Here is a 26,511-nt window from a genome sequence, read left to right on the forward strand (position 1 = left end):
TGATATTAACAAGAAATGACTAAATGACCGAATGAAACTCTAATTAATGGAGTTCAAAGGCATCAATAGAACCCGAAAAGGAAAATCCTTTTTATTCAAAACTCACACTCACAAGACTCCAAGACAACAAAGGAATCAAAATGCTATCTTAAGAAGAAAAAAAATGGTAGTTCCTAGATTGGCATCTACCTTTCAAGCCAAAACTCAAACTAGAGTTATTGTTGGATAAATAAAATTTCCAACACTTTTTACTAAACAAATTAAACTAATCAAAACCCATGATCATGTCACTGCCTAAGCTCCCCACAATCCTCTCAAAATTGGTCTTCTTCTTCCTCTCTGGCTCTGAAGCCTTGTCTTGTGAAGAATCCCACGACGATGCAGGAAATATGACTTGTTCGTGTTGAGCATTGGCAATCCTCTTAAGCATTTTCTCATCAATTCCAAATGCAGCTGCAAATTCTGGCCCTCTTAAGCTCTGCATCAACGAGTTCTTACCCACCAAGAACTGTTGATGATTCCTCCTTGCTGATGTTGTGAAGCCAAAGAACTCAAAATGGCCATTTGTTGAAGCAATTTGGCAGAAAGGGAAGTACCTTGGCACCCAAAAAACGTCCCCTTCTCGTACTCTGGCATTCATTGCTAAAGTCCCATTTGGATACACAATTTGAATCCTACCAGTCCCTTTTAACACTACTCCATACTCTATTGCTGATGGATTAACATGAGGTGCCATCATGGATCCCTACATTATAAAAAAAGAAAAAAAAAAAGAACATATGTAACAGGTAAGAGGATTTTAATGCGAAGAAAGAGATCGACTATACCATGATGTTGAATTATGTGAGGGTCATTACCGGAGATAGATTGACAAGGTAAACGCCATTGCCAGATTGTTCTAGAGGAGAATAATCAGACGAATCCACATTCTTGCTCCATCCATAATGGTTCTTGAAATTGGGCTTCTTCTTGTAGAGATTGTATACTGACGGAGCTTTATGATGATGATTGACAACATTTTCTCTGTTTACTAAATTAAACAAAAATTTCCTCAATGACCATGTTGTTTTTTCCTCTTTTGGGCTAGCTTCTTCCCCAAAATTCACAATCCTCTTCAAGTGAGCTAGTTTTTGGGTTGGTTCTTGGGCCAAGAATTCGGACCACATATTTTTGTGATGAGAACCAGATATATGCACAATTGGACCAGAAGTTTGCCTGGTCAAAAACGTATGTAATTCTTCTGGCGAGACCTGCCAAGTTACATAATATTAACTCAATTTTTTCCACTGATAAATGTTGTAAGAAATGGTAAAACTACTTACATTAAGAGCAGTTGCTAATGTGTTATGATCGAATCCAGCAAGGACGGATGCAGGATGAGTTCCACCGCCAATGAAGAAAGACTGTAAAATGTTTCAACATTACAGAAAGTTTTGGGAAGAAAAGAAAGCCATTAAAAGACCAATTTTTCAGAAACTAGCTTAGGGTACCTGGAAAGCATGCCATCCCATGGATTCTGAGGTAATATCAATACTGCAAATGATGCGAAGTCTCTGATTTTCAAGTCTATTCTCCAAATAGAAAGCTGATCCAGCAGGAATTGTGTACACATCTCCATGCTTTAAATGCCTTTCCACTAATTCACCGCTATAGATGTGTCCAACTCTTGCTTCCCCTGTATTCATTTCATCAAAAAATGAATATTCTAGCTCGTTAAAGGAAAGGATTTAACTTTTTTTACACTATCCTTATACTTCAAAATGTAGTAACATACAATCTGTCTTATTATTTTCCAAGTTACTGATCCGAGAAGATACTCATTTAAACATTAGAAGTTAAACTTTTTTTTTAAATCTAGTGAAAGCGAAGATAAAGTTGAATTACCATGGTGAACAAAGAGGATAAGATTGGAATCAAGGTATTGAGGGATGAAGAGAGTATTTGGTTCCATGGAGATGAAACCAATATGCATTGGACTATGTAGAAATGAATCCCTTCGATACCCACCCTTCACCATTCTCATAGACCCTGCATCAGTTTGCACAACATTATGTAACTTACGTAACACGAACCATTTTTCTCCTTGTGTCGTTTGCTCGCTTTCTTCCTCTTCATAGGCACTAACAGAGGACACAAGTCCAGAGAAAAGTACCAGCACTAGAAGCAACAATGTCCTTCTATCTTTCATTTTAACTCGGAACCAAAAAAGCTACCAGTAGTTTTAATTTGTAAGTTTAGTTTTTGGTTTACTTATGACTTAGGTGCAGATTGTAACGATTTATATAAGATAGAATGGTGAGATTTGAGAGGAATTGTTGTCAACCATGCAAAAATTTCAGGATTTCTGATGTGGAATGAACGTTGAGATCTTGAAAAATAATCGGTGAACCAAAGAAAAATCATTTGTTGAAGATTGTAATACACAATAAAATGATGTAATGAAATAGGAATTTTGATGACCATTTCAAAGGGTTTCTCTAGCGAAATAAAAGGAAGGGCTTAATATTTACAATTAGCAATTCACAATAAACTTACAAAATAATTTACTACATTACAATATCAACAAGTACTTAAAAGACAATTAATGTGACTATTTATCGTAATTTGTGGGTTGATCAAGTAAAAAAATGACAAATGCAATTTGTTCTAAAGTATTATGCAGCATATCTGAATTATATCCATGATAAAATACCCCAAAAGGAAAAAAAAAAAAAAAACTTGCTACCTAAATGTCCAGAATAGTTTGCCCCTTCTAAGATACTAGATATTTTATTTAATTAGTTATGTAAATATCTTCCTTTTTTTTAAAAAAATAAATTATTTCCATCCTCCCCCATTGTCAATTTTTCCAAGTCAGGTTTGCAAATTGAAGGCTAAACTACTAAAATTCATATGATTATTATAAGCAAATAGGTATTTGAATGAATTTTAGAAAAGAAGAAAATGAATGACGGAAATGGAATGGAGAAATAATTAAAAGTTATTTGGGAGAGTATTTGGAGAAATAATTAAAAGTTATTAGGGAGAGTATTTTAGAGATTACAGAAGATATTAAGGATAATATCATAAAAGGTTTTTGACAAAGGACAAATATTTATGAAGTACAACCCAATTTCTGACTGATTTTAATTTATAAATACTTTTTATGTTTACCAAACAAGTAAATAAGCAAAAAATATCAATATTTCTAAGCTAATTTGACCCGCTTATAATTTTGTTTTGGTTAAATTCTGTTTTAATTAGGTAGGACTTGTCTTAGTCAAAGCTCAAAACCGACCAAAATATGCTTATTGACTCTTGTTGAGTCGTAATAATAACTTTAAAATAAAACGTTATTTATGAGAGTAAATTAGTAAAAGAGATGAGCAAATGAAACTGGACCTTTTAATTTGTTGATCACTTGAATTGTACGTTAAAAGATTAATTGCATGTCTAACTCCAACGGAACACTAATGCCCTGTTTATATAGGGTCCCAAAACTATATGCTTGTCAAGTGAAATGCTAATTGAAGGACAATATCATGTTTTTCATAGATCAACGCCTCTTTGGATTCCGAAAAAACAGTGACAAAACAGAATCACTTTGTTTCAATGACATGAGACCGATGAGAATTAGTATGTTGGATGCTCCTCTCTTTGGTACCACCAGAGTTGAGAAATGTTACAATCTAGTCTCAAAATACCTTATTAGTATATGCTGTAAAATTTACTCACAGAATTACCTTTGGCTTTTAATATATGAAGACGATTTTTGAATGATGGAGGATTTACTGTTATGAGCAAATGTATAAGAACAGCATTGCAGCATTAATTCAAATACGATAAGTAAAATTGACGTTGAAGTTTTGTTGATGAAGTTTAAACCACGATAGAATCCATGTCAAGGAAACCAATCCGTCTTATTCACAACTCAGAAGCGCAATGTGTACAAGACGCCAAGGAAACAAACTCAGACTGAATAACAGGGCAAGTAAAAAAAAAAAAATGAAAAGTAACAAAATTGGCTTCGAGCTTTGGTGCCATAATTCAACTAGACCAACGATGCACTAGAATTTCCATAAACTAATAAGAACCAATGTTCATCCTCATAGGAGAATCTGACGATGATGAAGGCAAGATGACTTGTTCACGTTGTGCATTGGCAATCCTGTTAAGCCTTTTCTCACTGATTCCAAATGCAGCTGCAAATTCTGGCCCTCTCAAGCTTTGCATCAATGAGTTCCTACCCACCAAGAATTGTGGATGGTTCCTCCTTGCTGATGTAGTGAAACCGAAGAACTCAAGCGGGCCATTTGATGAAGCAATTTGGCAGAAGGGGAAGTACCTTGGCACCCAAAAAACGTCCCCTTCTCGTACTCTTGCATTCATTGCTAAAGTCCCATTTGGATACACAATTTGGATCCTGCCAGTCCCTTTCAACACTACTCCGTACTCTATTGCTCTTGGATTAACATGAGGTGCCATCATGGATCCCTACATTTATCAAGAATAGAAACATACAATAAGTTATACGATTTGAGATAATAGGACCAAAGGTCACCACTTATATGAGGGAAGATGATTTACCTGAGATAGATTGACAAGATAAACGCCATTGCCTGATTGTTGTAAAGGAGAATAATCAGACTCATCCAATGTCTTGCTCCATCCGTAACTGTTCTTGAAATCAGGATTCCTGTTGTTGAGATTGTACGATGATGGAGCTTCATGATTCACTCTCTTGACAACATCTTTTCTGTGTAGTAAAGTACACAAAAATTTCCTCAATGACCATGTTGATTCTTCCTCTTTTGGGCTAACTTCTTCCTCTAAATTCACAATCCTCTTCAAGTGAGCTAATTTTTGGTGGGGTTCTTGGGAAACAAATTCAGTCCAAATGTTTGTGTGATGAGAATCAGATATATGCACAATTGGCCCGGAAGATTGCCTGGTCAAGAACGTTCTTACTTCTGCTGTCGAAACCTGCAGTTTTACATAATTTTGGTTCAGTTAATTTCCCCCACTGTTAAATGTAGCAAGAAGTATTAAGTTCCCTTGAATACTCACATTAAGAGCAGTTGATAATGTGGTATGATCGAATCCAGCAAGAATGGATGTAGGATGAGTTCCACCGCCAATGAAGAAAGACTGCAAAGGTGTTTTGAGTTATAATGTATTAGGAAGAAAATAGCACAATTTTGCTGAGAAATTAGCTTAGGCATACCTGGAATGCATGCCATCCCATGGATTCTGAGGTAATACCAATACTACAAATTATGCGAAGTCTCTGGTTTTCATTTCTATTCTCCAAATAGAAAGCTGATCCAGCAGGAATCGTGTACACGTCTCCCTGCTTCAAACTCCTTTCTGCTAATTCATCCCTATATATGTGTCCAACTCTAGCTTCCCCTGTATTCATTTCATAGAAAATGAAAATGACTCATGATATACTCTGACAAAATTAATGAATTCTTATACATATTGAAGTTAAAGAATGGAATGAAAGAGAGAAAATGAATTTTACCATGGTGAACAAAGAGGACAAGATCGGAATCGAGGTACTGAGGGATAAAGAGGCTATTGGGTTCCATGGAGATGAAACCAATATGCATTGGACTATGGAGATGCGAACCCCCACGATAGCCACCCTTCACCATTCTCATAGACCCTGCATCAGTTTTCACAACATTATGTAACTGACGCAACAAAAACCATTTTTCTCCTTGTGTCCTTTGATCGTTTTCTTCCTCTTCATAAGCACCAACAAAGGACACAAGTGCTGAGAAAAGTACCAGCACTAGAAGCAATAGTATCCTTCTATCTCCCATTTCAACTCGGTACAGAAAAATGCTTTAATTTGTAAGTTTTTTTAATGATTAGTTTTGGTTCACTTATGACTTAACTGCAGAGTTTAGAGATTTATATAGAGGGAATGCTGAGATTTAAGAGGAATTGTTGTCAACCATGCAAGAATTTTAGGCTTTCTGGTGTGTTATAAACATTAAGATCCTGAAAAAAGAAATTAGTTTGAAATAAAGAAACATCATTTTTCAAAGCTTGTATACAGAGCCAAATGTTGTGAAACTGCAATTTGATGACCACTTCAAAGGCCTAATCTAGCGCAATTTAAAAAATGGATTTAAGAATGTATATTTTATAAATAATAAAAAAGTAGTTTTTGTGGCGATGAAATGTTTGCTGCAACATAATGTTTTGCCCCTTTTAAGGCATTCACAACTTATCTTTTCTAGCCACTAAAGCCTTTAAAACTAAATCTAACAACTTTAAGTGGATTTTTCAATAGTTCTGTTTTTGTCATACACATATTCCAACTTTTAAATAAAAATAAAAATATGTTATTTATCAAGATATATCAATGATAATTAAACAAAATAGTGATGAACAATTAAGGGCTTGTTAAAGACAAGTTATTTTAACATAAAACAAATTCTTGGATTGATCAAATATCAAACTAGAAAGTAAATGCCAAGAACTAAATCATATCATATATCATCATATCATCATATCATATCATATTATATTATAAGTGGGAAGCCTCTATGTCAAAAGTTGAATTACAAAAATGTATGTCAAAAGTTGAATTACAAAAATGTCCTTATAATATCATAATATTTATGGACAAAAATGTAAATATACATTAAATATTAATAAAAACTATTGTATTTTCTATTAAACACTATTATATTACATATTTATGAACAAAAATATAAATACACATTAATTATAATAAATATCCTAATATATTTTTAATAATAATATTAATATTCTAAAAATGGAGAACTCACAATCTATGACATGAATTAATATAGATACAATGAATATTTGTACAATTGGATGATATCCTATTAAATGACAAAAGGAAATCAAAAAGTTTGGCAACAATTAAAATGACCCTTAAGTGTACCTTAGTTACTCCTACCGTGCAAAGTTATAAAAAATTTCAGATGAATTATATTCATAAAATTATATTAAATGCTAAGTTATTGCTTCAATAAATACTTACTATGGAAGTTTGCAATCGTTTAAACTTTTGATTTTCTTCTGTTATAATTAGCACAAACTAATGATGAATTACATACTTGGTAAATTAATTTATATATATTAAAAGTGGGATAAAAAAAAATATTATTCATAAATAATAATTAATATCCATAATAATAATGAATCAAAAGTTAGTTTATCATTTTATCCTTGGAGTAAAAGCAAATATTCATTTGAATAACTTTTGTTTACATAAGAAAATATAACAAAATTCATTAGCCCCTCAAATTCAATGAATCTAAATACTATATATGCTTTCTGAAAATGCTTATTGCCACAATTTTATTTATCTCTTTCACCTTCTCCTTCACTACATGTTTAGAGGAACAAAAATGTTTGGTGAGGGTGAAGACGACATTGTGTAACAACAATTAATTATGGTCAGTCACATGTGTATAAGTTCCCTAAATTATTTTACTCATTAAATTTTGTTTCTTTCATCTTCCATAGAGTCTTTTTACATTCTTCATTTATATTAATATTAAATTTCTTAATTTTTACTGGTTGTACATAGGTGTATTTTTATCTTCTCCATAATAATTATTATGGTCAATCTTTTCATATTCTTTAAAATACTCTTCATAAGGTGTGTTTGTCCCATTATTCCATTTGCCTTCTTTCGGTTAGATTTCTCCTCCAAGAAGAGTCTACTTCAGGTAAATCTATTCCAATTGATTTAGCTACAAATATTTACCACTTTTTGTATTATTGCTAAACTAGCAATATATTCACTTCTTTTAGTATAATATGTATTTCTGAAAAGCTTATGTTGTAATAAAACTCAAATTCAGATAGAAGTAATTGTCCGTGAAATCCTTTGCATATTTGAACTTTGAAGTGTGGATATGGACTATGTTTGGAGCACACAGGTTCACATTTGACTATGTGTGTTTGTGTAGTTTAAAATTGTATGAAATACACGTGCAAAGAATGTGTCCAGAGACTAGTATTATTATAAGTGAGAAGCTCCTAACCTCAAAGTTGGATTACTATTTTTCCCTTATCTTACTACTAAAATAAATTAAATATTAATATTTATTTAATTAATTAAATATTAATATTTATTTAATTAATTAAATATTAATATTTATTTAATTAATTAAATATTAAGTAATAGTTATATTGAAATTCATGCATCAACCAAGATCTTAATGCAATCATATATTCATGTACCTTGACTTAATGCAAGATCTTAAATGTGGGTAATGAAGAGTCTAATAACCTTTAATTGTAATTTGTAAGATTAGTGAGTGTAATGAAGAGTCTATCAAAGACACTCACACAACATTATTTATATTTCTTTCTTTCATCCAAATTTGTGCTCATTTTCCATTCTTCATTAGGTTAGTCTACATCATTTGTAAATTTTTCATTACCAATTTGAAATTGTAAGAATTCTTACTATTCATTTATTTGTATTCTTTAAAATTTCATGCATATTCATCTTCTTTTTGTTGAGAAATATGTAAATTATCATAGTTACAAAATGAATATTCTCCAATATGAAGTTGTAAGTGAATTTTGATTTTTCATATCTCCATCTTTTTGAGTTTTTAAATATAACTTCGTAATTGATTACTATATTTTTATATTATCATTTCTTCTATCTTTAGGATATAAATATAATAAAGCTAATCCCAATTTATATTTATAATTAATTGTTTTGAGGGTAAGCATGTTAAATCCCCGTAGAATATTTTCACAACTAGACCCGTAAAAGAGTAAGTCTTTGATAAAGATTTATAGTTATGTATTTTTCGTTGTTTGATAATCATTTATCTTTTTAAAACAACATGTTTGTACTTTTTCCTTTTTATATGTAATCTCAAACGTTTATAAAATTCATGTACTTAACTATTACAAGAGGTACAAAAATTAGTGCACAAATAAAAATAAAATAAAAAATAATGTAAAGTAAAAATTAGTGCAAATGTTACATTGAATTTTATTATATTAGAATTCATATTTATTTTTTTATATACAGATTCTTTAATATATAGTTCAAGAAATATAGTGTATCTGTATTTTTAACATAGTCATGCTTTCTTTTCTGTTTATTTTTTTTATGATTTTAGTTTTTTTATGCATATGAAACATTTTGTCTATAGCAAGTCGACTTCTAACAAAATGTAATTCAATTAATATGACAATATTTTTGTCTATATATTTTAATGTGATGTCTTTTATTATGGATGTCATGTCTTTATTTACTTTTCTTTCTTTTCCGTTTGAACTTGTAATGTTTTCAATAAATTTAATGTTACACCACCTAGACATTTTTGTAATATTTTTCTTTCTAAGTATCTTTTTTATAGCCAAATTCTTTTTTGATTATTAATACTTACATTTAGTAATTAAAATATATAAATTCCTCTGATATAATAAAAGATTTTTTTTCATGAAGCTTTTAAAATATCAAACCTTCAATATCTGACAAAAGATTTTCATGCTATATTTTGTGAAAAGTTATATTCTTATGTCAAATTTACATATAAAAGGACTTAACTTTGAACTTAGCGCTGATATATGTATGCTCCACTATGATATATTTACTTATATAAATTAACTTTTCTAATATCAATTAGGGAATAAACGTTCAATGCAGGTTCCGAGGACTAGCTACTATAAAGGCAATGAACTAGACTAGAAAATAAGAGTGCAAAAGATTAAAGATATACCATGAAACTTTAAGAGTTATATATAAAACTCATATATGTGTAATTATGTTTTTAATACATATTTTTATAGTCTGTTTGGTTCGGGTTCTTAATTATTTTTGTCTAAAACTAAAATCAAAATCAAAACCAAATCAAACTAAAAAGATACTATTAATTTTTTCTTTTGGTTCGATTTCCCATGAACACTCCTATTTGGTACATTTAGTGGCAAGATATACAATACTCCCTCCGTCCATTTTTAGTTGTCATGTTGCGTTTTTCAAAAGTTTATTTGACTAATTTTCAAAATTAAATTAAATTACATTAATTTGATATTTTAAACAAAAAAAAGTAGATATTAAAAAATTGTATGAAAAATACTATAAATTGTAATTTTTTGCATCTCAATATGATGAAAAAATACACTGTAAAATGTTAGTCAAAGTTCTTAGTGTTTGATTCTAAAAAAAGGAATCCATGACAATTAAAAGTGGATGAAGGGAATACTTCTGGCAGCGACTGGATACACCATTTTTATGAGGAGTATTTATGTCACCACTGGACGGAGGGTGTAACAACTCCAATTATTTCACAATAGAAACATTCAAATATTATAATCACTAAACTCGAAGTTACAAGGGAAAATGAAACTAACAAAGAAAACTATTGTAGGAGATAACTAGAACAGAGATGAGAAGCATAGACTCAAAGAAAGGAGATGAGAGGACTAGACATTTTTTTCTCAACAATTTACATAATCCCTAAATCACATATCACTACCCTTTTTGATGGAATCGTTTTATGCCCACTACTCAATCCGGATCCCAAATTAACCTGGCTCTATTGCTCGTTCTCGGCCCAATATCTCTTGTCAGCCCAATAACAACTTGTATGACATTAGTATCTACATTGGGCTGGACTTGGTTCATAACAAAGGGAGTACTTTTGGCAGCGACGCTATATGATCGTATCACCACCAAAGGCTTTTGCGTGGCAACCTATTGACTTCTGGTGACGATTTCTGGTTGCCATAAAAGGTCTCATTTCCTGTAGTAAGCTATATGCATTTCTCTCCCCTTTTAGTTTCACAATTTCTGGCTTCCCAAAAAAAATCCTTCTGAAAAATTTGGCAAAATAAATCAAGATTTTTGGAGTAGAGTTCTTTTTTTTAAAAATAGTTGCAGGAGACAAACTCTATACTGACTTTACTGAGGATGATGTTTAGCTGCATTTATTAGTTTTTTCTCACTTCCTATAGTGACCATGTATGGATAATGATATTAGCTTGACCATATAGAAAACTTTATAGGTTTTACCAGTACAACCCAAATAAATGATCATATGCCTGAAAGCTAAAAACAGAAACTTGTGTAATGAAAAAAAATGGTCAATTTTTCTTGGGAATTTGGAGCTAGAATCAGTTAGAATTTGAATTTTGTTAATAAGGCTCAAACCACAAATAGAAACTATGTCAAAAAAACAATCCGTCTTATTCACAACTCAAAAGGGCAATGCGTCAATCAAATGAAAGGAAACAGAAAAGAAAAAATGAAGTTCGAAAAGTTGGCTTCGAGCTTATGCCATAACTCAACTAGACCATCTAGACACCAGAATTTCCACTAAACTAATAAAAATCCAAGTTCATCTCCATAGGAGAATCCGGCGATGATGAGGGCAAGATAACTTGTTCACTTTGCGCGTTGGCAATCCTCTTTAGCCTTTCCTCATCAATTCCAAATGAAGCTGCAAATTCTGGCCCGCTCAAGCTCTGCATCAATGAGTTCCTACCTACCAAGAAATGTGGATGGTTCCTCCTTGCTGATGTACTGAAGCCGAAGAACTCAAATGGGCCATTCGATGAAGCAATTTGGCAGAAGGGGAAGTACCTTGGCACCCAAAAAACGTCCCCTTCTCGTACTCTGGCATTCATAGCTAATGTCCCATTCGGATACACAATTTGGATCCTTCCGGTCCCTTTCAACACTATTCCGTACTCTATTGCTCTTGGATTAACATGAGGTGCCATCATGGATCCCTACATTAACCAAAAAACATTGATAAAACAAGCGAGCAAGAAAAGAAACATGTAAGTAAGAAGGGAAAATTTATGATCTAAAATAATGATTGGGTTATTACTGAAGTTAGATTGACAAGATAGACACCATTGCCGGATTGTTCTAAAGGAGAATAATCAGACTCATCCAATGCCTTGCTCCATCCATAGTTGTTCTCGAAATCAGGATTCCTGTTGTAGAGATTGTACGTTGATGGAGCTTTGCGATTTACTCTCTTGACAACGTCTTCCCTGTTTAATAGATTAAACAGAAATTTCCTCAATGACCATGTTGATACTTCCTCTTTGGGGTTAGATTCCTCCCCAAAATTCACAATCCTCTTCAAGTGAGCTAATATCTGATGGGGTTCTTGGGCTAAGAATTTGGACCAAATGTTTAACTGATGAGAATTAGATAAATGCACGATTGGCCCGGAAGTTTGCCTGATCAAGAACGTCTTTAATTCTGCTGTCGATACCTGTCATTTTACATTATCTTGACTCAGTTTTTTCAACTGGAAAATATTGAGGATAAATAAATAAATTCCTCGAATACTTACATTAAGAGCAGTTGATAATGTGGTATGATCGAATCCAGCAAGAATAGATGTATGAACTCCACCGCCAATGAAGAATGACTAAAAATAATTACAATTTACACGAGTTACTACAAAGTTTTGGGAAGAAAATTAGGACATTACAAGAAATGGATTAAAAGACCATTTTGTCGAAAAATTAGCTTTGGATACCTGGAAAGCATTCCATCCCATGGATTCTGAGGAAATACCAATACTACAAATTATGCGAAGTCTCTGGTTTTCATTTCCATTCTCCAAATAGAAAGCTGATCCAGCAGGAATTGTGTACACATCTCCTTCTTTCAAACTCCTTTCCGCTAATTCATCTCTATAGATGTTTCCGGTTGTCGCTTCCCCTGTATTCATTTCATAAAAAAATGAATATTCTGGCTCGTTAAAGCAAAGAATTTAACTTTTTACACTGTTTGAACACTTCAAAATGTAGTAGCAGATAATCTTTCTTATTATTTTCCATGTCACTGATTCCACTTTAAGTGAAAATTAAACTATCTTGTGAAAGCGAAGATGAAGTTTAATTAATTACCTTGATGAACAAAGAGGAGAAGATCGGAATCAAGATACTGAGGGATGAAGAGGCTATTTGGTTCCATGGAGATGAAACCAATATGCATTGGACTATGGAGAAATGAACCCGCTCGATAGCCACCCTTCACTATTCTCATAGATCCAGCATCAGTTTTCACAACATTATGTAACTGACGCAACAAGAACCATTTTTCTCCTTGTGTTGTTTGCTCGCTTTTTTCCTCTTCATAGGCACCAACAAAGGACACTAGTCCTGAGAAAAGTACCAGAACTAGAAGCAACAGTATTCTTCTATCTCCCATTTTCAATTTGTTACACTAAAGCAAATTGTCTTTAATTTGTTTGGTACGATGGAGATGAAGGATCTGTTGTTGTTTATATAGAGGGGATGGTGAGATTTTAAAGGGAGTTGTTGTCAATCATGCAAAATTACTAGGCTTTTCTTGTCTACTTAACGTTTAGATCCTAAAAAATATTTGTTGAAGCTTGTATACTGAACCAAATCATGTAGCCAAATTTGATGACCAATTCAAAGAGCTACTCTAGCGTACTAAAAAAATGTACTATCTAATTTTTGAAGATGTAAATACTAAGTTTTACCCTTGTATTAAGGTTTTCAATAAACGTTTAGCATAAACAATTCATAAAACCACAATAATACTAATAATACAATTTTGTCAGGATACATAGAGACTTTAATTTATCTGAACACAGAAAAATATTTGTCATACAAACAAATTTGAGCTCATGGTCTTATTTTTACACATATTTTTTTTAAAAAAAAAAAAAGTTTATCTAGGAATGGTCAATCTGGCTTGAACTCCTCTCTCATATCAAATTCCAAACGCAAAATCAAAACCCACCTAGGGTTCTAACAGAGATAATTGAAATCTCATAATTATAAATTTCAAACTTATAGATGTAATCGAGTCACCGGCAAAAAAATATAAGCAAGATCTCCGATTAACTTCCAAATCAGGAGAATGCGAAAACACAAAGTTCAAACCTAATATATATATATGAATGACAAAATGCAGTAAAATACCCGGTTAGCATATATGAAGGACACTAATGAAAATTGACGCATCTTGGTTTTTTGGGTCAAAATTTTGGTTAATTCGATTCAACTTGACTCTAGTCAAAGCTAACTGATATATCATATTATTTTTATTATTATATATATGAACCGCTGGATTCGGTTTCCATTAGAAAAAAATGTATTGTAGTAATAAAAGGGGTTCAAACTTGATTTAAGTCACATGTGAAAATCTTGCAAAAGTGTCAATGGAACTATTTTAGGAATAAGCTTAAATATTTTTGAGAAATTCATGTTAAAAATATGAGATTAAAATTACAAGATGATATTTTGTTTTGTTTGTGGTCTTGAGAAGGAATCACTAGAACATTTGTTCTTTTGTTGTCCTAGGTGTATCCAGTAATTTGGCCAGAATCAATGAGATTCTTGAACTTATATGTATACATCATGATTTGGTTTATTTGGGAAGTTAGAAATAACTTGGTGTTGTATGTAGAATGCTTCTTTTATTATTGTGTCAAGTCCATAATTACTGTCGGAAATAACATATCTAGACTACAGGAATTTCATCTTACTAATGGTAAAAGAGTTCGAACCATGAACACAATCATGTCAAAAAAACAATCCGTCTTATTCACAACTCAAAAGGGCAATGTGTCTTAGCTTGTGTCCAACAAGACTACAGAGGAAACAAAATCAGATTGCATCAAGGGAAAACAGAAAAGAAAAACAAAACAAAGTTCCAAAACTGGCATCGCGCTTTCATGCTATAACTCAACTCCAACTAAACTAATCAAAATTCATAAATTGCCTTGTCACCAGGTGTAGGAGATGATGATGGCAAGATGACTTGTTCATGTTGAGCATTAGTAATCCTTTTAAGCCTTTTCTCGCCAATTCCAAATGCAGCTGCAAATTCTGGCCCTCTCAATCTCTGCATCAATGAGTTCTTACCCACCAAGAACTGTTGATGGTTCCTCCTTGCTGATGTAGTGAAGCCGAAGAACTCAAAATTGCCATTTGTAGAAGCAATTTGACAGAAGGGGAAGTACCTTGGCACCCAAAAAACGTCTCCTTCTCGTACTCTTGCATTCATTGCTAAAGTCCCATTTGGATAAACAATTTGGATCCTGCCAGTTCCTTTCAACACTACTCCGTACTCTATTGCTCTTGGATTAACATGAGGGGCCATCATGGATCCCTACATTTACAAGAAAAAAAACATACAAGTTACTATACTTGGATATGTCTAGTAACTATAGTAGCCTGAGGCAAATGTACATTTTAGTCAGTGTGTGCAAGCGGTCATTACCGAAGATAGATTGACAAGGTAAACGCCATTGCCAGATATTTGTAGAGGAGAATAATCAGACTCATCCACATTCTTGCTCCATCCATATTCGTTCTTGAAATCAGGCTTCCTGTTGTAGAGATTGTATGATGATGGAGCTTCATGATTCATTCTCTTGACAAAACCTTTTCTGCTTAATAAAGTACACAAAAATTTCCTCAATGACCATGTTGATTCCTCCTCTTTGGGGATAGCTTCTTCCGCGGAATTCACAATCCTTTTCAAGTGAGCTAGTTTCTTGTGGCATTCTTGGGCAATGAAATTGGTCCAAATGTTTGTGTCATGAGAACCAGATAAATGTACAATTGGTCCGGAAGTTTGTCTGGTCAAGAAAGTTTTTAATTCTGCTGTTGAGACCTGTCATTTTACATAATATTAACTCACCTTCTTCTTTTTTTTCCACTGATAAATGTTGTAAGAAATGGTAAATTTATTTGAACACTTACGTTAAGAGCAGTTGATAATGTGGTATGATCGAATCCAGCAAGAACGGATGCAGGATGAATTCCACCTCCAATGAAGAAAGACTGCAAAATAGTTACCCGGAAGATTTGGGAAGAAAAAGGACGTTAAACTAAAGAGAACTACATTAATTGATCAATTTTTTGAGAATGTGACTTGGGGTACCTGGAAAGCATGCCATCCCATGGATTCTGAGGTAATACCAATACTACAAATTATGCGAAGTCTCTGGTTTTTATTTCTATTCTCCAAATAAAAAGCTGATCCTGCCGGAATTGTGTACACATCTCCCTGCTTCAAACTCCTTTCCGCTAATTCATCTCTATAGATGTGTCCAACTCTCGCTTCCCCTGTATTCATTTCATAAAAAAATGAATATTCTTGCTCGTTAAAGGTAAACTCTTTAAAATATCTAGTGAAAGCAAAGACAACTTTTAATTAATTACCATGGTGAACAAAAATGACAAGATCGGAATCAAGATACTGAGGGATGAACAGACTATTGGGTTCCATGGAGATGAAACCAATATGCATTGGACTATGGAGAAATGAACCCGCTCGATAGCCACCCTTCACCATTCTCATAGACCCTGCATCAGTTTTCACAACATTATGTAACTGACGTAACAAGAACCATTTTTCTCCTTGTGTCCTTTGCTCGCTATTTCTCCCTTCATACTCATAGCCACAAACAGAGGAAACGAAAAGTGCAAGCACTAGAAGCAACAGTGTCCTCATATTTCCCATTTTCCAACTCGTTACACAAAAGCAAGTTTTCTTTAATCAGTTTGGTACAATGGAGATGAAGGATCAGTAGTTGTTTATATAGAGGGAATAGTGAGATTTGATGGAGTTGTTGTCAACCATGCATGCTTTTTAGCCTCTTTTTTTTCTGGTTTATTATAAACGTTCAGATCCTGAAAAATGTATACTGAACCCAAAAAAATAAAAATCATTTGGCGACAGAACCAAATGATCATTTTAGCGAAAATGCAATTTGATGACTATTTCAAAGGGCTTATCTAAGAGAAACGATTTTATGTTTGCACATAAACATGCTAAACTAATTTTAATAAATCATGAAATAGTAGTCGTATAATAAGTCAGACAGAATAACATTGATATACTGGAAACATCTTAAAGCTAGGAACATTATGCCTTACCCTTCTTATTATATCATTATTATGTCTACCTCTTTTGGATTTTCATACTATAATAATGAACATGCTAATTTATCTTATTTTCTTTTAGAATTAAATTTGTTGAGATTAAGTTTCTTGTAGCAGTGAACAGGTTTATTGCCAGTTTATGGGCCACTTGGTGAAACATATCTTTGGGCAAATAGTCTCTGGTCTTGCCATACCTAATGAACTGGGCCAATAAAAGACCCAAAATGAATCATTGGGACATAAGCCCATAATAATCTGACCCGACAGTAAACTGCTAGAGATTTATAATAGGGTTATATATTCCCACAAATATCTCTATTTTGTACTAGTAGTCTTTAATTTTTGCCTCTCTGAATTATGGATCTTTAATTTTTACCTCTCACAGCCAACAATGAGCTTATAGTGGACACCTCAACGTTAACGTAAATCAATCAAAAAAATATAGATGATTTATATTTACGCGTATATGAACGACTAATTTTAATAAATTAACATAAAAAGGATTGTCCCTTTAAAGATAACATAAAAAAGAAATATTTTATGTGATTGCACGAGCAGTGTGAAAAGTCATTGTGTCATTTTGATGATGTAACAATGCAATGAAGGATCATCCAAACACTTTTTATAAGTGGTCAAAACCTAAAAAGTAAAAAGTAAAAAAATGTCGACTGATAGAAGAGACAAATAAATCTAAAAGATGACCACGGAAAGAAAAAGACGTTCACGGAGGATCCAATAAATTCGGATTTATATATTTTTGTATCGCATGATTATATTCATTTTTGAAATGATACTTTTATTATTATTTTTTTTATTTTAAAATTTTAATCAAAGATAAAAAAGATCTCAATCATTTCATCGTAATCCTGGCGACATTCCATAATAATCCTGGCGAGTTTAGGTAGACAAGAAGTATGATCAGATTTTTAGTGTGTGTGATATTAAACTTAAATTTATTTTGGAGTATGCACGGCAGATAGTCAACTTACAATTAACTCATGTCGGTTTTACATAGTGGCAATGTTGTGATCTAAGCTGCAAAATCTAAAAAGGATATCAGAAAATGACAAAAAAGAAAATCTTACGCTTGGAGATAGATTTGATGTAATTGTTTAACTATACTTTTCATCAGTTGTGATCCTTTAAATTTTTACCAAAAACACATACTACTTCTGATTACCGTTAAATAATTTTACAATATCTATTAGATGTGAGGAAAATTATAGAAAAGGCTAAAAATTTAACCAAACATTAAGAAAATTACCTCAAATGCTAGAAATTGCAACACAAAAGTTGCACTAGACACAACACGAAGTAGAAGTCAAACCTCAAAAAATTGCGTCGATTCTAAGAAATTTTATTTTAAAAAAAAATTTAGTAGAAACGGCAAAATATACATTTTCAAAAGTGACCCGTAAATTCCTTTTTCGTTACTCTCTATCAACTAATTAATAATATACTCCCTCCGTCCCATTTTAGGTGGCACTTTTCGCATTTCGAGATTCAAACAAGTCTATCTTTGACCGTAAGTTTTTCATAGATCCTTTTAACATTCTGAATTATTAATTATTGTGACTTATAGTACTTTTAAATAGTTTCCAAATATATAAATTTCATTTCAAAAAATTTGAAGATTCCATAATCAAATGTCCGGTCAAAGGTAAACTGTTTGACTCTCGAAAAATAAAAAGTGTCACATAAATTGAGACAAAGGAAGTATTATCTAACGAACAAAATTTCTTAATTATTTGAAAATGATCAAACTATTCAATACTATAGTTAAGGGACTACGTTAATCGAGCTTTTATGTCCAAACATAATGAATCATTTTTGTTATTTTCTCTAGACTGTGCATGTACATTTGTATTCGGAAGAGACATTATACACATGACATAAGTAAAAGGAATATTGCTGAAAAGATATATTGCCAACACGCTGCATGATGAAGATCATTAAAAGATTTAATAATTTCATTGAAGTGATAGCAGATAGCCCCCCTGCAGCCACTCATGTGATTAAAAATGAAAATAGTATCATAGAGTTAGATATGTATGATCGAAGGAAAAATACGTATTTATTGGGTTAACCAGATAGACATTTGAGAATACGCGTAAAAGAAGTTTTAAAAAAATAGAATAAAAAATATTTAGTAAGAAACACTTTATCATCAATCATAATTTGTATTTGAATGAAATTTATTGACAAATTTAAGAGATTGAGAATATGTTAAGCCATGATTAATTGACATGTATTCACACTTTAGTTAATAAAATTAAATCGCTTGATTAGATATAAACATTCTGAGTATAAGCACTTACTAAAGTAGGAAATTTAATTAATTAATTAATCAGTTGATATGCAATTTGACAATTAGTTTCTGTATAAGTACATGAGTATCTACTAATATTCAGTTTTATCATCTACTCATTTTAAGAAAAAAGAACAGAAATAATGTTAATACGCGTTTAAAGGACATAAGCCATGATTAAACTCAAAAAGAAACAAGAAAAAGTAGGACAAGGGAACGTGCATTCTCGATTTGGAGTTGACAACTAAATCTTTCTCCTATCTTATCCCTACAGAGACACCTCCAAAACTGTACAATGACCCTTTATACTAGTAGACGTATTCAGGATTTAAAAGGATGAGCGTCCTATTACGAAAAAAATGTATCTAAAATAAAAATTTGATCAGTTTAGCCTACAGGTTTTTAATATGAACTGTAAAAATTTTAAAATTATATATCCAAAAGCATAATATTACTATATTTAAATTTTAATATACACATTTGATTTAACTATATATATAAAAAAAAATTAGGAATTTTCACGTAACACTCTTGAACTTTGAAAGATTAAGAAAAAAATAAAATTAGTTGAAACGTCAAAAGTGTTATCGATAACCACTTGCAGAGGTGTTACTAAAAAAAACAATATAAATATAAGATTTAAATTTCTATCATCGCTTAGAGAGGTGCACCCAATCATTATCATATTTTTATATGGTACTTTGAATGTGGGTTCATATATTTATATTTAAATATTTTTAAAAAAATATAACACTACTATATATGATCTTAAAAGAGAAGCATGGGTTCATTGAATCCATTGAACCCCTCTAGATACGCCTCTGTTTATACAATTTATTTTTTCTAAACACTACTCGCTTCAATCCAAAATATGATTTAGTTTTAAATGTATTAATTAATAAGATAATTTATATCTATAATTTTAATTCACAAATTTTAGAAGTTTGTTCAGTTCAAACTTGGTATTCAGTCAAATATCAAAAGAAAAAAGAGAAGAAGAATTGGATCACGCCGCCATAACTTTAAGCAAGTATACGTGTTTAGCTAGGAATCCGACAAAATTGGCGGTTTTTCTTTTTCTAGAATTTGACATCTACTGGATTTTTCAATTTTCACTTAAGATTGAGTTAGTAATGTAGGAATTTCTCATATTTCATTCGTATTAAAAGAAAATAAGAAAAATTTTACTCTCTATGTTTTTTTTTTTTGACCCCGCAGCCTGTACAGGCTTAACTCAGAAGACATTGAGAGGAGATCGATTCTAAGTCATTCGTGTGGATAACCATCCTTCAAATCAATTGAGCCATCCGAAGGACACTCTCTATGTTTTATATATCTATTTTGAATTTTGTCAAATACTTGTGTAATGTCCTGGAAAAAAAAAATACTTGTGTAATGTATTTGCCATATTCACTCATGTATAGTATTGCAGCCATCTAACTTATGGATTGATTGTTTAGCATTCGTTGGTTGAGAAATCATCAAATTAGATATCAGTTATTATTTGATTGTTCTCTCAAATTTATGTTATACTCCATTATAGTTAGAATCTCCGTGAAATTTTATTACTTTTAAATTTCATAAACTTAAACATGTAGTACTATTTAGTAATATTTGTGTATCTATAAAAAAAATAAAAAATACTTACTCCCTTAAACATAGATTAATATTTATGATATTATTAGAAACTATTCAAGTAAATCTCTCCAATTATCATTCAGCTTAATTTGTAGTTATCACACAAAAGTGATAGTTGATTTCTATTATTTTTAATTCAGCTTAAGGATTATTATCAGATATATATTTTTTACAATTTTAAGGATGAAACTGAGGAACGTTTACTATCTGAGTAATTCATCATTTTGTCACATAAAAGTTATTTAACTTTAAGTTTATCACACAAAATGATTTTTTATCATATAAAATTATTTAATTTTGCTCTAGTTAGCTAAAAAATAAATTTCACCTGAATTTTTATATTTTATACTATCAAAATTATAAAAAGTTAGAATCCACGAAGATATATAGGGGATTTTTTATTTTCAAAAAATAGGGTTACAAAAAGCAACTTGAATTGGTATGATATGACATCGTCGGTTAAGTGACAAGACAAAGGTGAACATTTCAAATGTAGACAGGTACTGTGTATTTGAAAGACTAAAAATAGTAAGATTCAATGTTTCATTTTGAGAGGGAATTCACTAAAAATGAGGCACAAGTATGACATGGTGTGTGAGGAATTACATTTTAATAAAAAATGTGGTGTGACATATGGTGTAAAAACCCACACTATTTTATACAATTATTAATTATTATATATATATTTGTTTTTATCTAGTGTCTGATATTCACATTGAAGCTCGACTAAATTTGGATTCGCATCGGAAAGTCCCACATTGAGGGTAAAGTTCTTTCGAACAAAGGCGACTTTGTACCCAAGGAGACTCAAACCTAAGATCTCTTGATTAAGGATGAAGGAATATTTACCACTTCACCAAAACCCTTATTGGTAACAATTATATATATACAAAAATATCAATTGTAATGCGCAAAAAAGGAAAAATATATTATATGATAAATATTTGTATATACAAAATATTTTTTTCCTTTTTTAATAAATTGAATTAGATATAATGGTATGGGAGTGTAGCATTTACATCTGTAAAAATTAAATTAATTTTAGTGTAATACGCAATTAAACTTTTTAAAAAATTAAGAAAATAAAAAAACTTAATTTTATTGATTCGGTTGGTTTGATAAGTGAAAAAACTAATCAATCCAATGTATATATATATGTACCAAATGAGGAATTTTCATAACTTAGTTAATTGACTACCTAGGCGTTCATCTCGTAGGTTAAAATTTCAGTCTTCATTTTATAATTTTCTCCTAGATTTTTCCTCTTCATATTCTTGATTATTTTTTTAAAAAATAAAAATAAAATCTACAAGCCAATTATCAAATGGAGAAAGATATACAATATAAGAAGAATTGAGTAAATTAAACTCATGAAAGGTTAAAGGGAAGAAATTGAGAAAAAGAAGTGTGAGAAGCAAAGTAGGAGAGAGAAAGGCCCCCACTATCATTCTGATAATTTTTTATTCATAAAAATTATAAAAATTAAGTAAAAGAAGGAGAGAGAAATAACAATGCAAATAAAAAAATAGGATCCACACATTTTTTATTGAAAAATAATCCCTCACACACCATGTCATACTTGTGCCTCTACCACCATAAATTTTTTCGGAATTCACATGGAAAATCAGTTTGATGTAAGCTATTTTAGGTGACCAAAAAGTTTGGCTTAATTAGATTTAATTAATAATATGAAGTGGGAATGGACTTACAAGAAAGAACAAATATAAAAACATCTATCTTTTTAGTTAAATTAAACTAGCATTATTATAAAAATATCTATCAAGATCTCGTTCATAGTAATTTACAATTGTGTTATCCTCCACTATAACCTTCTAGGGAGTTAAATCTGCTCCCATGACTATATATATAAACACAGAGGCAGATAAACCCCGGTTTACCAGATTCTGTTACCTTGCATCCATTATTTTTGACACGAAACATAATATTTAAAATAACACTAAAGTTTTGACATAACCTATGAGATATTTCAAAAGTATAATTATATCGAATTCAATAATAAGAACTTGAAAACTTGAATCAATCAAATTTAAGTTCTAGCTCTGTCTCGATGTGCGAATGTTGTTTGAGGAACATATACGTATATCTTCCTTTTTGATCATGTCCAAAGAGTCTCCAGGGTCCCATAATTGTTGTTTTCATCTAGGAAACTCATGCTATTTTGGGTGGTGGCATGTATAGTACTATTGGTGAACTTGTCCAAAGATTGTTGGGATGATGTTGGTGGAGATGGTCCCGTTTCCATGTAAACAAAGGCCATGAGATTAGCTTGTTGGCATTGGATATTGACAAGTTCAGCTTGTGTTTTGGCTAATTGTGCTTGTAGCTCATTTACTTGTTTTTGAAGTTGACAAATTGCCCCAGCAGAACCATAGACTGGATCCCTCATCCTAGCGTTAGCCTCGTACACCATGCTACTTACAGCATCTGCTCTTTGATATTCCGGCAATTCCTAATCAAAATTGAAAAAAAATATGATTTTAGAACAAATCATCCCACGTTCACATAGGGTTCGGATAAGGACCACACACTAGAAGGATGTAATGTGGCTTATATTTAGTCTACCCTAATGTAAACATCAGTAGTAGTTGATTATTCCAAGCTTTGAAATTGATTAAAATGATTTTAGAATTTCCAATTAAGCACTAAACTAGTATGTACTGAGACAGTCTATTCTGATGCAAGTATTATTAGTTGATCAAACTTGTAACTTATAACTCACACGAAAATAACTTTATCATTACTCTACGGCTCTCTTCAGTAACAATAGTCATTACATGTCTATACAACAAATGGAACCATGAGAGAGAATTAAGAGTATGATTCTTCATTATTTGACACAAGAAGCCATGAGTAGCTGGTAGCAATAAGCCATGATGGTTTTTTTCTTTTTCTGGAGAACTAAGACAAGTCAATGCACAAGCAAAAAATGGAAAAGAACAGTAGTAATTAGGATGTAAACAGGAAAAAGTTTCTTCTTCAATAATTTATAAAGTAGATGTAGTTGTTGGTACTCATTATAATATATTATCCAAATGATTTGAAAGCATGTTGGCCTTAAAAATCAATTCCCTCCTCTACAATTCGAAGAGCAACACTAGAATTTCACTATCAACAATTATGATGTTAGTTTGGATAAATAATTATATAACAGTAGGACTATAATTTTTCAAATTGTAGCATTGGACTACATTAAATACTACCACCTAATTGGTCCGGCCATTAAATAAATTAAATCGTACATGTTAAAACATGTCTCCCTATATTTGCCTTTGACCAATTTTTTGTTGTCGATATTTTTATTACAAATACACTGATATTAAATACAGGGGCAGATCTAGGCTGCGCAAAAGAGTTTACTTGTAATGTCGGTTAAAGGGGAATTAGAATTTTGAATTTATAAATTCTAAATTCTAGAAAAGATAATTTATTGAACTGTGAATAAATTATGTATATATGCTGCGTGTGTTAGAGTCTCACATGTGTAGGATGAGGAAAAAATAGTATCCTTATATAAACTTGAGCTAATTTTTGGGCTGAATTTATGTCCAAAGTTCATTTCTTTACCTGGTATCAGAGTAGACTCATCTCAATTTATAATTACCAATGTTGGGGCACCATATTAAAATTTAGTAAAAATTATATAAATCTCGTAATGTTAAGAGTTAATTACATTATATTCCTACTCTTTTAAATTAAAAAATCCCTTAGAATTAAAAAAAAAACGGATACATCCTTCCACATGCGGATACATAGCGCCTGATACATCCCACGGAGGAGGAATGTATCCGAGAATGATAGGAATGTATGCAAAAGGGGAGGGCCGTATCCAAAAAGAGATAAAAATGTATCCGAGAGGAGATAATTTTTGTATTTTTTCCTAAAATGTATCCATGCACTAAATGTTCAATTCTTGACATGAGGCGACATGTTAAGTCCCACAACGATAATCCTTCCCTAACTTGCTTTTCAGACATAGGACGTATATGCAACAATATATAAAATCTGTTGGGAATACAATTAAATAATAAAAATGTACTCACTTTATCAATTTAAGTTTTTAAATGAGATGATCACATGCAATTTCAACGTGTATCAGAGCAGCAATAAAATCCATCCACAGGAGCAAGTAACAACTATCAAATGTAAAATTGTACCTGCAAGAACTTGATAATATTGCTAGCACCAAAAACACGATGAGCAATGGTGAATTTGATGGGTTCACTGGGAGGAAAATAAGGTGCCAACACACATTTCTCCGCGCATCTCCGCCGTAATATCTTACAGGCAGCACAAGGTGTGGCCACGACCCGCGGCGGAGATGGAGAGTTAGTTGGCGGCAATACGGAGCAAGGAGACGACGGTGTTGCGGTGGTGATCGTCGTATTGCTGGACTCCATATTTTTAAAATTTATAAAAAAAAAGCGTACGTGCAAGGAATTAAGAAAGCAGAGCAAAGAGAGTAGTAGGGGTGCTTTAAAACAGAGTAAGTGAAGTCAATATTTATAAGCCAAGAAACGAGTGGCGGCCTGGCGGGGGTGAGAGAGTGGGGGTGGGGGTGACATCATATGATATCAACACTTTTTTATAAAAAAATTAAAAACTTTTTTTAAAACGAAGAAAAAAAAACTTTTGTAGTTTAAATTATATATATTGACGATATAAAAGAATTTTGTATTTGCGAAAGGACTCAATATTTCAGCACCGATTCAATGATCAGTCGATAAATATATCTTGAACTCACAATCTTAAAAGTATGATGCTAAAGGTCTTAAATGACGTACTCATAATTCATCTTAAATTCGCCTTTGTTTGTATTTTACCTAATAACTTGTCATTTACCATGTTTTATCAGATAACAATTCATATTAACTAATCTTAATTGAGTTGCCTATCTTTGTTCTTTCTTTTTCTCCTGCATGTGAAAACTCGTTTGGCTTAGCCGATTTTGGTTACTACATTAACCAATTTAGGGGTTAACTGAGAGGCAATTAACACTTTCTTGTTTTTTTTTTTATCTAATGAAAGTAAGAAATAAACCAATCAGAAAAATGAAAATTGGAAATTCATATTCCTAGTAAATCAATAAAAGCGGTAGCATTCAAGAAACAAACATATAATAATTGATTTCAAGAATTTTTTTGATTATTGGATAGTGTAATATGACTTGATCATTCTCTTTATGCCAATTAAAATTTAGTTGCAAAATTATTATATATGTTGATAAAGATTATAATACCTTGAACATATATTTTGTTATGTTGCAAACTTGAATACTTTATCAGAAACAATTTTTCTACCTTGTAAAGATAAGGGTAAAATCGGCGTATATTCAACCTCTCCAGATACGAGTATACTGGAAATATTATTGTTGTTTAGTCAAATTATATCTCCCCAAATAATCTTTTGTATGATAATTTCATAAAAACAATTGATAAAGTGGTGGTCTAGAAACCATTGAAACTAAAGTGCACATTGGGACAAAAAAATAACTCTCCAACTTTCCTGGACTTGAAGTGGCATGAGAAGTCAAAACTACATAAATCTAACTTAGAAATACTCTACGTAACTTGGAAAAAATGGGCTCTTTGGCTTCCAAAATTCCACTAATATGACCAGTAAAATTCGCTTTAAGTTAAATCTTATCGATCAAA

The 26,511-nt window shown here is 31.6% G+C and overlaps 3 protein-coding genes across 7 annotated transcripts; all 3 read right to left on the reverse strand.

The window, feature by feature from the left end:
• Window positions 1-191: 191 nt before the first annotated feature.
• On the reverse strand, window positions 192-16,420 carry LOC125807856 (vicilin-like seed storage protein At2g28490). 5 transcript variants are annotated; one of them, XM_049487591.1, is made up of 6 exons: window positions 5,504-5,834; window positions 5,204-5,388; window positions 5,047-5,127; window positions 4,567-4,962; window positions 4,325-4,473; window positions 192-596 (listed from the first exon to the last, which is right to left on the reverse strand). In XM_049487591.1, the coding sequence occupies exons 1-6, from the start codon at window positions 5,805-5,807 to the stop codon at window positions 266-268; spliced, it is 1,446 nt and encodes a 481-aa protein (XP_049343548.1). In that variant the 5' UTR covers window positions 5,808-5,834; the 3' UTR covers window positions 192-265. The 5 variants fall into 5 exon arrangements, with proteins under 5 accessions (XP_049343548.1, XP_049343552.1, XP_049343550.1 ...); XM_049487595.1 differs by lacking the exons at window positions 4,325-4,473; window positions 4,567-4,962; window positions 5,047-5,127; window positions 5,204-5,388; window positions 5,504-5,834 and adding exons at window positions 858-1,250; window positions 1,323-1,403; window positions 15,890-16,074; window positions 16,171-16,420 and having other exon boundaries at window positions 192-745; XM_049487593.1 differs by lacking the exons at window positions 4,325-4,473; window positions 4,567-4,962; window positions 5,047-5,127; window positions 5,204-5,388 and adding exons at window positions 858-1,250; window positions 1,323-1,403; window positions 1,491-1,675 and having other exon boundaries at window positions 192-745; window positions 5,504-5,873.
• Window positions 11,323-13,177, reverse strand: LOC125807857 (vicilin-like seed storage protein At2g28490). The gene is made up of 5 exons (XM_049487596.1): window positions 12,874-13,177; window positions 12,501-12,685; window positions 12,312-12,389; window positions 11,835-12,230; window positions 11,323-11,733 (listed from the first exon to the last, which is right to left on the reverse strand). Exons 1-5 carry the CDS (start codon window positions 13,175-13,177, stop codon window positions 11,323-11,325), a joined length of 1,374 nt encoding a protein of 457 aa, XP_049343553.1.
• Window positions 16,421-22,927: 6,507 nt separating the features above from the next.
• Window positions 22,928-25,325, reverse strand: LOC125808041 (LOB domain-containing protein 1-like). The gene is made up of 2 exons (XM_049487818.1): window positions 25,015-25,325; window positions 22,928-23,309 (listed from the first exon to the last, which is right to left on the reverse strand). The coding sequence occupies exons 1-2, from the start codon at window positions 25,255-25,257 to the stop codon at window positions 22,956-22,958; spliced, it is 597 nt and encodes a 198-aa protein (XP_049343775.1). The 5' UTR covers window positions 25,258-25,325; the 3' UTR covers window positions 22,928-22,955.
• Between the last annotated feature and the right edge of the window lie 1,186 nt (window positions 25,326-26,511).

The sequence above is a fragment of the Solanum verrucosum genome, unplaced genomic scaffold (assembly GCF_900185275.1).
Source record: "Solanum verrucosum unplaced genomic scaffold, falcon-dt-bn FXZP01000183.1, whole genome shotgun sequence".
NCBI lineage: Eukaryota > Viridiplantae > Streptophyta > Magnoliopsida > Solanales > Solanaceae > Solanum > Solanum verrucosum.

What these genes read in the sequence shown, in the direction of transcription:
- LOC125807856 (XM_049487591.1), bottom strand. Translation starts at nt 5,807, where the DNA reads ATGGGAGATAGAAGGATACTATTGCTTCTAGTGCTGGTACTTTTCTCA. An exon ending in CATTATCAACTGCTCTTAAT is followed by an intron (nt 4,963 to 5,046) that starts GTGAGTATTCAA and finishes GTAAAACTGCAG; the next exon opens with GTTTCGACAGCAGAAGTAAG. An exon ending in ATCTTGTCAATCTATCTCAG is followed by an intron (nt 4,474 to 4,566) that starts GTAAATCATCTT and finishes TGATAAATGTAG; the next exon opens with GGATCCATGATGGCACCTCA.
- LOC125807857 (XM_049487596.1), bottom strand. Translation starts at nt 13,177, where the DNA reads ATGGGAGATAGAAGAATACTGTTGCTTCTAGTTCTGGTACTTTTCTCA. An exon ending in TGGGATGGAATGCTTTCCAG is followed by an intron (nt 12,390 to 12,500) that starts GTATCCAAAGCT and finishes AATTATTTTTAG; the next exon opens with TCATTCTTCATTGGCGGTGG. An exon ending in ATCTTGTCAATCTAACTTCA is followed by an intron (nt 11,734 to 11,834) that starts GTAATAACCCAA and finishes TGGTTAATGTAG; the next exon opens with GGATCCATGATGGCACCTCA.
- LOC125808041 (XM_049487818.1), bottom strand. Translation starts at nt 25,257, where the DNA reads ATGGAGTCCAGCAATACGACGATCACCACCGCAACACCGTCGTCTCCT. An exon ending in ATATTATCAAGTTCTTGCAG is followed by an intron (nt 23,310 to 25,014) that starts GTACAATTTTAC and finishes AATTTTGATTAG; the next exon opens with GAATTGCCGGAATATCAAAG.